We start from the raw sequence: 14,759 nt of genomic DNA on the forward strand, positions 1-14,759 counted from the left end.
TCATGTCGGTTTCGCGGTGGTTGCGTCTTCCTTCATCACCGTCGTCGCTGTAGCCACTGACGAGCCGGTGATGTTCGCCTGTTCCGGGACCTCCGCCTTCCCGTTGACAACCCCCGGCCGTTCCGTAGCGCAGGCGACGGGCACCGGCTCCGCGAACATCGAGCACACCAGTGCGAAGAGGTTCTCGGCCGCCCTATCCTGGACGCTCTCGTCCTGCTTGCCGTTGACCACCACGTAAGGGACGCCCCTAATCGGCGGCTTATGCGTCGACGTCTTGCGCCCCATCTTCAGTAGCAACCTGGGGCCCTTCTTGGACGTCACGCAGCGAGTCAGCTCCGACCAGCTGAGGCCGACGCGCGAGGCGCACGTCTTGGCCACCCGGTGCGGCGTCGGCGACGACTCCATGCAGGCGACGTAGGCGAGAAGCCGGTAGGTGCGCTTGTAGAGCGACGCCGCGCACGCCTGGACCATGTTGGCGACGCATTCGTGGTGGCCGTGCTGGCAGCGGATCTGGCTGACCCGCTGGCCGTCGGCCGCGATGGTCTCGCTCAGCGTGGCCATGCCGTAGGGCACCAGGGTGACCCGCATGTAGGCGCTCAGCCGCAGGTACGTGGGCCAGAGCTGCTTCGTGATGAACTTCTGGCTGTACGGGCAGAGGGTCTCGTAGAAGAGCTTGACCCTGACCTGGTTGGTGCGCCCCGAGGGGGTTCGGGAGGTGCCGGACGGTGAGCCGACGGCGAAGCAGGCCGCGAGGAAGACGGACGCGAACGCGGGTCGCCACGACTTCATGGTTTCGCTCGTTCTTCTTCGGCTGCCGGATGGTTGGTTGGTTCTGGGCGTGACAGGGATGCCACACGCAGAAATCGAATGTACCTACTCTGGGGATTGACCAGTGCGGAGGATACTGCTCAATAAGTAACCCAAACATATGGATACGAAAGATGAATAAACTGGTAGAAAAAATTAGCAGTGGCTTAGCTCGGCTATGCCAGGATATACGTAGCGTGAGCTAAGGTTCAGGTGGTTATTCTTTGCTTTACTGGTTGTCTAGGATTAGCTTGATTATCATGCTTGCTGCTGCTTCAATGACACACACACGGTGTACGCATTATGTGAGACATGTATATATATCAAACGGCTCCGGCGCAGCGTCACCAATCACCCCAGAGCTAAGCTGGTTCCACAGGCGAACGCGGTGTTGTTGCGACGCACGAGCTATCGTTTCTGTTGTGGCCGTCTGCCAGCGCCCCCTACCCTGTGTTAAGTGGACGTTCAGGGACAGCCCTAGGGGGTCGGTGCCCGCCCGCCATGGAGCCGGCTGTCACATGTATCCTGTACCCTACTCTCATGTCTTAATTATTAAAGGTTATCACCTACCAAAACGTGAACATGGTGTCAGAAGTTGAGGACTAGTACCCGCACGCAAACTTCGCCAGGCCAGCCGCTGGAAACCCGGACTCATCAGAAGTTCGGCGTCTTCGTCAAGCGTCGTCGCTAGGCCTACGCCGCCCGCGCATCGAAACAATGGACGGGGCTTCCCCAGCTACTCGCCCAGTGCCGCCAACGCCGTCGCCGTACCAGATTTCACCGCCGGAGCCTTTCACGTTCCTACCGGGGCATTGGACGACATGGAAGAGGCGTTGGGAACGGTTCCGCACCGCATCGGGACTGAACGGCAAGCCGGAAGATGCGCAAGTAAACTCTCTCGTCTACTTAATGGGTCCAAAGGCTGAGGAAATTTTCCCCACACTCCCCATCCCGGCCGACAAGCAAGAGTCCTACGCCGACGTGTTGGCTGCGTTCGAGGCGTTTTTCATCGTAAAAAGAAACGTCGTTTACGAGCGCGCTGTATTCAACAGACGCTCACAGCGTGAGGGAGAATCGGCGGCGGAATTCATAACTGCGCTGTACGCGCTAGTTGAAACCTGTGACTATGGGAACCTCAAAGAAGAGCTGCTCAGGGATCGGATCGTAGTCGGGGTCCGGGACAAGAAGCTGTCTACGAAACTCCAGATGGAAGGTGATCTCACGCTCGAGAGGGCAGTATTGTTGACTAAGCAAACAGAAACCGTCGGTCGGCAGCAAGAGAACCTGAAGCAGCCGGTCGACCCTTCATCTGCCGAAGCGGCCTACGTGGATAGCCTGAAAGTGAAGTCACACAAGGGAAGAAAACCCAAGCAGGGAGGTCCGCCAAAACAGGGGACTGAGCCAGCGCTGAAACAACCCTGCTACTGGTGTGGCAACGCAGTACAGCATCCCAGGCAACAGTGCCCTGCTTCGAAAGCCCAGTGTCACAAGTGCGGCAAGCAGGGTCATTTTGCATCGGTCTGCAAAGCCAAGCGACTACGACAGATCATCCAGCAACGTGAGAGCACGCAAACAAATGATGAACAGTTCTTTGCCGGAACAGTCAACGCTACGATGAAAAAGAAACCGTGGAAAGTTTCAGTTGCCGTCAACGGTCACAGTGTTGACTTTCGTCTGGATACAGGGGCAGACGTCACGGTTGTGCCAACAGGTCTGCTATCAAGGCTGGAAAAGCAGATCACTCTTCTCAAACCCGACAAGCTCATTCTTGGACCAGCAAAGCAGCGTCTAGACATCGTTGGAGTCCTGAATGCGACAGTCTCATACAAGGGAACGAGTGTCACAGCAGACCTGCACGTCACAAGGGGCCTGGACGAACCACTCCTTGGGCTAGACCTGATAGAGAGCTTTGGCATCTTGCAACGAGTAAACGGAGCCTGTTCTACGCAGTGTCTAGACCCAGTCAGCGAGTACCCAGAACTATTTCAGGGCTTGGGGAAAGCGCCTTGCGCGTACAAAATCAAGCTGAAGCCAGAGGCAGAGCCCGTGGCAGTTCACGTCTTTATTTCACGTCTTTATTTATTTTCCTTTTGTTACAGAGCATGAGCCAATCACAAAAAGCTGCTGTTTCAAGCTGTTGCATCAAGCTGCTGTTTCAAGCTGTTGGGGATGCTGTTGCATCCCCAAGACGCGTACCAGTTCCCCTGCTAAAGCCAGTTGAGTGCCAACTCCAGAAGATGGAAAAGGAAGGAGTCATCACCAGAGTGAGTGAGCCAACAGACTGGTGCTCGCCAATTGTGGTCGTGCCAAAGAAGAACGGTGAAGTGCGCATATGTGTAGACTACACAGCGCTGAACAAGAGCATACAACGAGAGTATCACCCAATCCCTAGCGTAGAGCCGATTTTGGCTACCTTGGGACAAGCCAAGTACTTCTCTCGTCTCGATGCATACTCGGGGTTCTACCAAGTGGAACTGCATCCCGAATCAACGCTGCTCACAACATTCATCACTCCATTTGGTCGGTTCAAGTTCAACCGCCTTCCCTTTGGCATTTCTTCGGCTCCTGAACATTTTCAGAGAATGGTTCATCAGCTTTTAGAAGGCCAGGAGGGAGTGGCGTGCCTCATCGACGACATTCTCGTGTGGGGCAGGACGAAAACCGAGCATGACAGTCGTCTCCTTGAAGTCCTGGACAGACTAAAACAGAAGGGACTTACACTGAACCGTGACAAGTGTGTGTTCGCTCAGGAAACCGTCCAGTTCTTGGGCCATGTGATCAACAAAGATGGCGTGACTCCAGACCCAGACAAGATTGCGACCATCGTTAACATGCCTCCTCCAACAGACGTGACCGAACTAAAGAGATTCTTGGGCATGGTGAACTTTGTCGCACGGTTCATACCAAATCTAGCTGTCAAGGCAGCTCCTCTGAGAGACCTACTGCACAAGGACGTCCCGTTCAGCTGGGACAGCGCTCAGCAACGTGCATTCGAAGATCTTAAAGCTTCTCTCACATCGCAACCACTGCTTGCTCTCTACCACCCTACAAAGGAGACGGTCTTGTCTGCAGACGCGTCCAGCTACGGGCTGGGTGCTGTTCTTCTGCAGCGTCAGGAAGATAAGAGCCTGCGAGCCGTTGCCTACGCTTCAAAATCGTTGACAGAGGCAGAGAAGGGCTACTCCCAGATCGAAAAGGAGGCCCTCGCCATCACATGGGCATCGGACAAGTTCAAGGACCTGAAACGCACTGGAACAGTGCTTGCGAAGGCGGATGCGCCCCGCTCCTACATCATTGGCACGGACCAGGGCACCGTTCGCCGAAACGCTAAGTTCTTGGTTGTCGATCGTCGTGAGAGTGCCGAGGAAGATCAAGTCTCCGTTGACAGCTTGCCTCCCCCGCGTGACACACTCACCGACACACCCAGCAACGCGGCTCCCTTGGCACCACCATCTCCGCAAGCAGCTGGACCTGGGACAAGGTCGCGATCTGGGAGACTGATCCGTCCACCGCGCCGTTATGGCTATACTTAAAGGGGGAGATGTTGTGGCCGTCTGCCAGCGCCCCCTACCCTGTGTTAAGTGGACGTTCAGGGACAGCCCTAGGGGGTCGGTGCCCGCCCGCCATGGAGCCGGCTGTCACATGTATCCTGTACCCTACTCTCATGTCTTAATTATTAAAGGTTATCACCTACCAAAACGTGAACAGTTTCCACACCCGGCCACTCCTCGCATGATCATCGAGTGGACCGGGCCGCCATGTGCGAAACGGAGGTCGGCGAAGACGCTGGGCGCGGAGGGTCTGTGAGAGACGCCGAGCAGCAAGCAGCGTTCTGTGCGCCGTGTGACGTCACTGCTTATCGCGCATGCGTAGCACGGCTCTCCAGGAGCGACGCGAAACTGCTCAACCTCGGCCAGTGTAGCTCACACTACAAAAGAAAGCATTTGGTGCAGGGAGGAGATAAATTATAAAACTATTTAAAGAAGGAAGGCATATCGGAAACACTGGTGGTCCCGTGTCTTTGCATGACGTGCTTTTACTGTTGTCAAGATCTAAACGTTTCGATCTCCCTTGATCTCGTCGGCAGTGAACCCCGTCCCACTTTATCTCCTGACTTCAGTCATCGGCCTCTGTCCGAGTGTTGTGACGTTGACTTAACATAGTGGCCCCACTGCGGGGACCACGAGCGTTGTGGCACATTCCTCAACACGAATACTCTTCCCCTTCCTGTGGCTCCCATTTTCTCGTGCACGAGGTACACCACCTCCCGTAGTACTATAAGTAAATACTAGAAAAGCTCGTTAATTGGAACCGCAAGAGAAAACCATTTCATTGCGAACTAATTAAAGTTCGAATTAATGAAAGTGAAGAATAACAAAAGTGCACGGTGACTGGAAGCAGTAAGGCATGTCAACAGTTTGACGCTCGGAAAAGTTCGTGATTGAGTCTGTCTTTTGCTTCTGAAGGTTACAGCCAACACTTTTAGCTCTAACGAATGGATGTAACAGAAGACACTCTCTCTTGGCCTTCCTCAAAGGTGAAGAAGGTGAAGAATACGGAGAAAGCTGAAGAATAAAGGTGAAGAAAGGCGAAGAAAACCGACAGCATTTAATTCGGCCATGAGAGAGAGAGAGAGAGAGAGAGAGAGAGAGAGAGAGAGAGAGAGAGAGAGAGTAAACTTTATTTGAAAATAGGAAGACGGGAATGTGGAAAGAGTTATGGGTGAAGTCCTATTTCCAGGACTCCAGTAGCAAAGGCTCCCAGCTTGGCTCTCTCTAGCAGCTCACGCTGTGTCGAAAGGTCCGGTTGGTTGGTTGGACCCTTGAATCACGGCGCATACCCACGCGGGGGACTGACAAAGAAGCTGCTTGTAATGATTAGGCTGTGACCCGGTTTATTTTATCGCCGTGTCTAGAGTGCCGTCCGACGGCACTCTAGCTGATCGTTGCAGGCATGGCTAGAGCGCCGTCCGACAACATTCGAATGCTTAACACTAGGCTAGCACCGGCCAAAGTGTTTGTCCTTGTAGTGTAGAGGATCCGTCTTAGCTTCTTGATCCCAAAGTCGCTGTTTATAAATGTCCTCCTGGGTTCACGGATTCATGGTAAAAAGCTAATACGCCGCCTAATACTCTGACGATATTTATGTAGAGGTAAAAGACACATTCAAGGCACGAACAACCTTATTTTGAAGACCCCCATGAGGCCATGGTACTAATAAAAATGCTAAACACATCACACGACGGTTACCTAATGGCAGTTTGTCGTAGAGTTCCCGTCTTTGCCGGGAGTATAATGGTCAGTCTAACATCACGTAGGAAACATCTTCCTCGGGAGCTCCGCATGTGCAGGATGGTGAGTTTGCACAGATAATGTTAACAGAAAGGATTTTGTATAGGCAATGCCGAATCGCACACGATGGAACAGCGTTTCCACATTTCGGGGCTGAGGCTGTAAGGCTGAGTCTATTGCGTACAGCAATGAATGCTTCGAGCACTGATCAAACCACACCTCTGCGGACCGTGGCTCACTCCGTTTACGTATGATGATCATCGGCGAGGACTAGGAGAGAATGGAGAGCTCGTCGCCATGGGGATGCCTCTGTTTTGTGAGTCTGTCTGCTCTTTCGTTTCCTTTAAGGCCGCTGTGGCTGGGCACTCATTGGAAATCTACGACATGCCCTTTATCACGGGCTGTTTGAAAATGTTGAGCAATCATAAGAGCCAATATTGAGTATGCGTTTATGGCCTGAATGTTTGACAGGAGCAGAAGTGCTGGCTTTTAGTATGAGCAGACAACCTACCTATCACTTGGCTGCCTTGTGGCAATAAACCTGGCAGCCTGTACAATGGCACAGAGTTTTTTATTTATTTATTTATTTATTACAAGTACCTACATCGCCCATTGGGCATTTTTGTAGGGGGGTTACAGTAGAAAATAGAATACAAACAGCAAAATTATATATGAAATAAATCGTGCATTACATTATACATGAGAAATCTAAACACTTGCAGTACAGCATTATAACAAAAGTACAAAACACAGGATTATACAACGAAAGCAATAATTATACATATAAAAAATCAACAATCAAGACAAATACAAAGCCAACGTTAATATATGGGTTATTTCAGCAACTCAAAATGCTGCTTCAATGGCTGTTAGGAAATTAGAATCTGAGAATATTGGTATTTTTAGCGCATTCCAGTCACTAATAGAGTTTGGAAAGAAAGAGTATTTAAGGACATTCAATCGACAGGTATATTCTCTAATTTTATATAAGTGATCTTTCCGTTCGGACATGTAACTAGGCGTCTTTAAATACCGCTCTTTATTTATTCCAGTCTTACCATGATATATATTATAAAGAAATTTAAGTCTTTGAACTTTCCGTCGTCCACAAAGGGGTTCCCATCCCAAGGCCTGAAGAATTCCAGAAGTCCTTATTTTAAAATCGTAATTTCCTGTAACAAACCTAGCAGCCCTTTTTTGAGTTCAGCAGTTGTCGAGGATGTTCTGTGGGACAATCGGAACATCTGCTCCGCACCTAATGCAGGCACTGCGAACGTGCAAGCGGAGCTACGTGCATTGCAAGATCCATCCATGTACAGCTTGCCCACATGCGCGTTGTACACATGCATCAGCACTAGTTGGACCCATGCAGGGAAAGCAACATTCGCCTTCTTGTCGATGCCTGGTATTCCAGCAGTGATGTTAGGCTGCAGAAGAAGCCAGGGAGGACTAGGATCAGGCCAACGTGTGAATCCAGGAAGGAGTGCCTGATAATCTTGCAGCATGGCAGAGATCCTGGAACCATTTCGTTTCAACATTGCATCTGCTAGTATGTGGGAAGCGTGTTGCGTGAATATTCTGAACCGGTGCCGATTTATTTCTCATAGCCGCAGAACCACAACAGGAGACTATCGTGCGTCTGCCAGCACAAGGGGGCTTGACGTAGCTTTGGGAACCCCCAAACACATCCGAAGACTTCTCGCTAATGATATGATGAGTTTTTTCTCTCCAGAAGGTGATAAACCATTCAGAACTGGTAAAGAGTATCCGATAGCGGATCTTACAAGAGCCCCTTGAAGTTTCCGTAGAACGCCGTGGAGGTTCCCCAACGGGCTCCCGCCAGGTGTCGCCGAACGCGGACGATGTTGTTCACCTTGGTCTCCAGCACGCGAAGATGGTGTTATCAGGAGGGCCTCCGATCCACAACTGTGCCGAGGAAACGATGGTTTGTCACAAGCGCCAGGGCTCTTCCATCCACGCAAATATTATATACCTGAAGTTGTTTTAAAGTAAAAGGAAATACTGCTGATTTTCCGGTCGACAAATTCAGTCCTGGTTCTGTGAGAAACCTGGACACTTCATCAATTCCGCTTTGCAATTTGGCTTGAATGACTTCCAGTGATGGTCCGGATGTCCAAAAGCAGATGTCTTCAGCGTAAATGGAATAGCGAATGGCTGCTGGGAGGCCTGTTGGTAACTGCGCAATTATTGTGTTGAAAAGAGTGGGACTAAGAACGTTGCCTTGAGGAACCCCTTGTTTAACAACATATTCCGATGTTTTCGCATTCTCCGTCGTGAAAAAAATTCACCTGCCCTCAAGAAAATCGGATATAAAGCGGAGCGTCCTCCCACGTATTCTTAACATCTCCAATTCTTCGACAACGTGGACGTAGCTAGTGGTATCATAGGCACGCATTACGTCTAGGAATATGGCTACCACAATGTTGTCTTTGGAGTTTTCGTGTTCAACAAATGTCACCAAGTCTATGATGCTATCCATGGTACATCGACCTATGCGGAAGCCCGATATTTTTCCTGGTAGCACATGTTGACTTTCGAACCGATATATCACCGTTCATTGATCATTTTCTGCATGACGTTGGATAAACTTGGTTGGTTGGTTGTTTGCCACTGAGCATTAACATACGCAGGCAGGGGATTGGCCAAGAAGCTTTCAGCACGTGACCTATATTATTTTGGATGCAGAAATTAGAAAACAAATTGCAGAGCAGAAAATATTTCTACAATGTGAATGCAGAGTCAGGAAATTTAAAAAAAAATGTTAACGCTTAGCTGACCAGTTGAGAAACCCGCCTGTCGTCGCAACATAAGATTGAAGGGTGGACACAACATCCCTGTGGCAAATTCCCTGGGCAGAGGCGTCTAATGACAGAACAGTGAAAGAAGATAGCGGAGGGTGGAACGGATTAAAAGTTGAATCCAGACGCATGCGTCGCATTGGGGAGGCGCTGCGGTAATTAAATAGTAAATCAATTCCTGGGAGCCATTGGTGAGCGTCTTCTTCGACTTCAAATGTCAGGTGTCATCATTATTCGTAAATCTCGCTGAGCGGGCAAGTGGGGCTTGAGGAAGACGAGGTTTTTGTTGTCGAACGCCGCTGTCGTAAGACATCCTAGCTGAAACAACGAAAAATGGTTCACTGCAAACGTTGGTTTATAAAAAAAGGACGTACAAACTGGCCCCGAATGACGGACAAAGAACAAAGCGCGCATATTAGAGCCCGGTTTTTCAGAGAACTGTATAGACAAGTACTCTGGAAGGTGTTCGTAATAAAAAAAAACAATTGAGTGGAACAGTTTCTAAGAAAGCTGCACACCATTAAAATAACCCTTGGTACTAACCTGAAGCAAAAAATTCACGAGCGAAGACTGCGAAAAAAATTAACAACTAATAATCATCACCGTCACTAAAAAGGTCAACCTGAAGTAGCGTGTAGTGTTTGTAACGGTCTTAAAATGACTGCATGACTGTACGAGAAGCACTGCTGTCCTTTTTAGGCAATCCAGGTCAGGTTGTAAAAGCGTTCCTATCGTCTTTACAAATATGCAGGCCGCAGCGCGGGTTCGGGCGACAGTTGCCGGGGGTGAGTGCTGGCGAGTTCGGATTCATCAGCTCTACTAAGCAGACTTACTGCTATGTACTTTCACCTATAATACTCTCTCCTGGTCGGTCTTTCGTCCCGGCTTTTAAACGTCATCATCATCACCAGCCTATCTACGCATACTGCAGAGCAAAGGCCTCTCCCATTAATCTCCAATTACCCCGGTCCTGTGCTAAACGTGACCAATTTATCCCTGCAAACTTCTTGATCTCATCTGCCCATCTAACTTTCTTCCGCCCCCTGCTACGCTTGCCTTCTCTAGGGATCTACTCGGTTACGTTATAAATATACTACTAATACTACTAATGCCATCATCCCCACCCCTAATAGTACTGATGATGACGATGGCGCCCTGCATGAAATGACGCATACCCATTCTCGGAGACTGGCCAAGAAGAATTAGCTTTAATCCGCTGAAAAATAAAATGTCAAATCAAATATGGCATAATCAAGCCATAATAGCGAGGAAGAAAAAGGGATGGTCAGTCGCAGGCTGGAGAAAAGCTGATGAAAATGGCCGACGATTACTCCTCCATTAATTCGCATTCCCTCGATGATTCTAGGGGAGGCGATTTTAGGATGCTCTTTATTAACAGTTCGCGCGGTAAAAGCAAGAAAAACCTAATGAATTTAGGCAGGCACGAAAGAAAAAAATATTCACGCATCTCCACGAAGTGAATCATGACGAGTACGCGAAGCACTGTGGATCGTTCTTACCGTAAATCACCCATGAGAGTGCTCACTGCTGCTAAAACGATTTTGAATCCAATCTAATCCATTTCAGTCCAATCCAATCCAAACCCAAATCCAATTCAATCCAATGCTCTTCACGCATGTGCAGCACGGCTCTCCAGGAGCACCCTCTCTCTCTCTGTCCTCTCTCTCCCTATCTCTCTAACCTTTTGTGAACCTTTTATTTTGCTCTTGTTAACCTTTTGCGAACCTTTCTTCACAAATGTTTCGATATACACGGTGCTGTGCGTCTCTCTCTCTCTCTCTCTCTCTCTCTCTCTCTCTCTCTCTCTCTCTCTCTCTCTCTCTCTCTCTCTCTCTCTCTCTCTCTCTCTCTCTCTCTCTCTCTCTCTCTATCTATTTACACGGTGCTGTGCGTCTCTCTCTTTCTTTCTCTCTAATCTTTCGTGAACCTTTTACTTTGTTCTTGTTAACCTTTTGTGAACTTTTTGTACCGAAAAGTTTCGATTTCACGGTGCTGTGCTTCTCTCTCTCTCTATTCTTTTGCGAACCTTTTATTTTGTTCTTGTTAACCATTTGTGAACATTTTGTTCACAAGTGTTTCGATTTGCAAAGTGCTGTTAGGGTGCTCCTGCGGCGACAAGCTGAAGCACCCCTTTGGGCGTAAAAATTTTTAGTGTGTGGTAGGACATTCCAGGAATGTGGAGGGTTTGGACTTGGGCGATCAGTGCCACTGATGTGGATTTCAAAAACGGGGGCTGGGGGTGGCTTGGGCGGCTGCGCGTGCGGGCACGCATCAGCAGGAGTTTAGGCTTGGCTGGACTGCAGGCGAGGCCGCACTTCTGTAGATAGTTTGTTGTTGTGTCGATGGCTGTTTGTATTGCGTCTTGCTGCTGCCCAGTAAATCCATAGTGATCACATCATGTGATCAGTTCATCCGCATACAAAGCATGTGACGAGTTGGGTATTGCTTGGAGGAAGGGAGGTGGGTCAGAAAAGGCTATGTTAAATAGTAGCGGTGACGCAATGGATCCTTGTGGAGTGCCATTGTCCGGTACCATTGTAACGTTGGATCTTTGCGGCCCGATGTATATTTTGTCTGTACAGTGGAAGGTGAATGCCTTGACGTGGTTTTATGATGCGTTCCCGCACTTGGACTGTTGGAGCCTGGTGATAATTGCCTCGTTTCTGACAGTATTGAATGCCCCTTGAACGTCTAATATGATAATGGCGCTGGGGTGGGCGCAGCTGAGGCGGCCTCTTTGATTTGGAGGGGAATGTCCTGAGTGGACAAGTAGGGGCGAAGACCAAAAGCCGACGTGTAAAACACATAGGCGACAATGGCTGCGAACGTTGCGGAAGGAGGTCACCGACGACGATCGGGCCGCTGACGCCAAGCGTAAGTGCAGGGTCCGTCCGCACGCTCGACCCCGCGTTTCGGAAAAGGCGAGACGTACACGTGGCTACAATCCCGCTGAGGGATCCCCCGTCGCGACGGCCAGGTTTAAGCGGGAGTTTGTGGCCAACCAAGAACCCACAACATGCACCCCTCTGTCAAACGACGACGGTGGTTGAATGCAAAGCTTTCTCGCGACGGATTCCTTGGTTGTCGTCTAAGTTTTCCAAACCGCTTCGACCATGTCTATATGGAGCCCAATTAGGAAAAAAAAAAATTCCCCGCATTTCCCCGAGGGGAAGAATGTGAAAGTGCGAATGCACGAGTTGAATTTGCGCGGTTCGGTAATGTTCGCGAAAGAGAGATCACACACACACACACAACTACAAAGAAAGAAAGATGCATTTATTCACAGACACCTATTTGTGTTGTCGTTGTACTTGGTTGCTAGAGCGGATCTCAGCTTTGAAATTTCGTGTCAGTACTCCTTTAAGCGGGTGCATTAGCCCTTCTCACGCCCGATTCCTGGCCAATCCCACACTCCTGGCCAGGCAGCGCGCGCCCATCTCCCCCCGTTGCTAGGGAAGACGAGGAGCGCGCGCACCCGCAGCTGTTGCTATGCGGACTACGGCGGCGGACGATTCAGGCTCGCTTAAGAAGTGCATTCGCACTTAAAATGTCGCTAGGGGGGCATCGGATAGACGCCGGCTTCATACCGCGACGGACCCAGGTTCGATTCAGGCCAAGGGAAGCGTTTTTGAAGACGAGTTTTTCATTGGCTACTTAAACCCAGAAATTTTGGTCTGTCTGTCTGTCTGTCTGTCCGTCCGTGACTCGATTCAGCCACCAGGCAAACGTGAAACAAAATCTGCGCAGTAGTCTTATGTATACTCTCGCAGCCAAATCTAAACGTCTAAGCCTGGTGTCCATTTTCATACTTGTCAACATGGTTGAACAATGTCAAGACATTACGCAAACGTACGGCAGAACATCAATACATAAGTGATATTTGCAGTGTTCCTTTATTAAAAAATTCTGGATGCTTGGTTGTTGCGATAGCAAGTGATATTCTACATCTACTGCAGAAAAGCGTCGCCTGATGTTGCCCGCGCTCCTGGCGGCATTCGAGGCAACAGCAACGGCAGCAACAACGAAAGGTTCCACTAGATAGGCTCAACGTTCCGCTTGGAATGCACATGGACTACGGCAACGTGGTTCTATAAACATGAAAGCAGGGCGCCTCGATTCACGCGCGTCTCCGCCGTACTGCAGCGCTGCCATCGATAACCCAGCCTGTAGTAATGGAACGCGGTAAATTTAAATTGACTTCAACAAACCTTTAGCGTGTTTACGTTGGAGGTGGGGGAGGGCGACGCAAGAGGGACATGATAGGTGAGCGGAAAGCATAGGCATTTACTTGGCAAATGTCGACAAAGACTATCGCCTTTTGTCGACATTTTCAGCGAAAGGAGCAGATACACGGCCAATTTTTTTCTTTCACTCCGGCGTTTTCGGTTTGCAGATGCCACCAGTGAGAACACTAAAACTCCGCTTTAAAAAGCTCCGCTGCTCATCTACATTCAAAGAATGAAGTGGTCCTGCATTTCTTCCTTACGTTTTCGGGGCAATCCCCCTAAGTCTGTATGAGCGTGATTACCCTCCGCGTGCTCATTCCTCGTGCCCAGAACTGGACAGAACCAAGCAGCCGCCGCTGGTCGGCAAGGGTCCGACAAAATTTCCCGGTGAACCAGCGTGCGACGTCCCATGACCGCGGGCAGAACCTCCATCGGCCGGGGTTGAAGAGCCACTCCGTTGCGCAGTCCGGTACTCGGTCGCCAGATTTGAAAGAGGTGAGTTCCTTTGACCGCATCCTTGCGATTGGCTGGGAGTTGATAGTGCCTAAGCCACACTGCGAGCAGACGCGCGCAGCCCGCAGTACAGGGCGTCATCCAGTTTGCTGGATCTATCGCTACAGAATGAATTAGTTGACCTGCAAAATTGAGGGCAAACCGACTCTCGATACGGAGGAATAGCAACCTGCGCGGCCCCGAAGTTCGCCGTAACGCACACAAACAGTGCGCCTCATAATCTGACCATAGTAGAAATTCAGCGCAATGAACAAGACACAAAGGACGACACACAGGACGGTCGCTGACCCTCAACTAAAAATGTATTCATTAAGACTATTTATGCATTCAGCGAACCGCACTCTGCGCATAGGAACAGTGTACTAGAAGAAAGAAGTGTGTCGTTGGAGGCCGATTAGGGGTTTGCCATTTGCGATGAAGATTTCTGCTGAGGAACTCCTGTTGTAAGCAGCGCTCCTGGCGGCCGCTGCTTACCACTTGGTTTCAGAAGTTTTATCATTAAATTAATGCTTTATTATTGCTCTAAATAGTCTTTTGTTTATTTTATGCCATAAATGTCTGTAAAACACATAAAATAACTGTTTAGTTTTATTAAAACTTACACGTGGCGCTGGCTGCAGCAGGAGTTCTCTGGGGAACGCTTGCGCTCTACACAATTTTTTTCATAGCAAAAGAGACCCGCGCTCTCTGTTGGTTTTCCCCCGCACGACACACATGTACCTTCTAGTAGCATGAGATAGACTAGAAGGAAAACAAAGAAACATCGAAGATAACTTTTAACAGATAAGACCATGATCTCACGGGCAGCTCATGGGGGTTTCTATGGCCGTAAGTAATGACTTTTGCACGAAACCAATTTGTGCTGCTTGGAGGGTAGAGAGACACCCTTTGAATGGTCCCGTGCCGCTGCAATTGGGTCAACGTGATCAACGCGTTGTTCTTTTCGTTTCCCACGAGACCCAGCAACGCGAAACAGATAAGATGATTCAAACTTCGCCAGTAAACCGAGTCGCGGCGATAATTTTAGCGCGGTTTTGAAAAGATGACTAGCTCAAGCAGCGAGCGAGTGACCCAAAATGGCA

At 49.7% G+C, this 14,759-nt stretch overlaps 2 protein-coding genes across 2 annotated transcripts; one reads left to right on the forward strand and one right to left on the reverse strand.

Moving 5' to 3' along the window:
- Positions 1-789, reverse strand: LOC144161797 (gamma-interferon-inducible lysosomal thiol reductase-like). The gene has a single exon (XM_077692395.1). The coding sequence runs from the start codon at positions 787-789 to the stop codon at positions 1-3; it is 789 nt and encodes a 262-aa protein (XP_077548521.1).
- A 735-nt stretch (positions 790-1,524) lies between these two features.
- LOC144161798 (uncharacterized) lies at positions 1,525-13,577 on the forward strand. Its single transcript, XM_077692396.1, has 3 exons — positions 1,525-2,733; positions 3,387-4,209; positions 13,495-13,577. The coding sequence occupies exons 1-3, from the start codon at positions 1,525-1,527 to the stop codon at positions 13,575-13,577; spliced, it is 2,115 nt and encodes a 704-aa protein (XP_077548522.1).
- The last annotated feature ends 1,182 nt before the right edge of the window (positions 13,578-14,759 follow it).

Source organism: Haemaphysalis longicornis, unplaced genomic scaffold (genome assembly GCF_048455015.1).
Source record: "Haemaphysalis longicornis isolate Haplotype H1 unplaced genomic scaffold, Haemaphysalis longicornis Haplotype H1 scaffold_12, whole genome shotgun sequence".
NCBI lineage: Eukaryota > Metazoa > Arthropoda > Arachnida > Ixodida > Ixodidae > Haemaphysalis > Haemaphysalis longicornis.

What these genes read in the sequence shown, in the direction of transcription:
- LOC144161797 (XM_077692395.1), bottom strand. Translation starts at nt 789, where the DNA reads ATGAAGTCGTGGCGACCCGCGTTCGCGTCCGTCTTCCTCGCGGCCTGC.
- LOC144161798 (XM_077692396.1), top strand. Translation starts at nt 1,525, where the DNA reads ATGGACGGGGCTTCCCCAGCTACTCGCCCAGTGCCGCCAACGCCGTCG. An exon ending in GCTTTGGCATCTTGCAACGA is followed by an intron (nt 2,734 to 3,386) that starts GTAAACGGAGCC and finishes GAACATTTTCAG; the next exon opens with AGAATGGTTCATCAGCTTTT. An exon ending in TGACAGCTTGCCTCCCCCGC is followed by an intron (nt 4,210 to 13,494) that starts GTGACACACTCA and finishes CCTCGTGCCCAG; the next exon opens with AACTGGACAGAACCAAGCAG.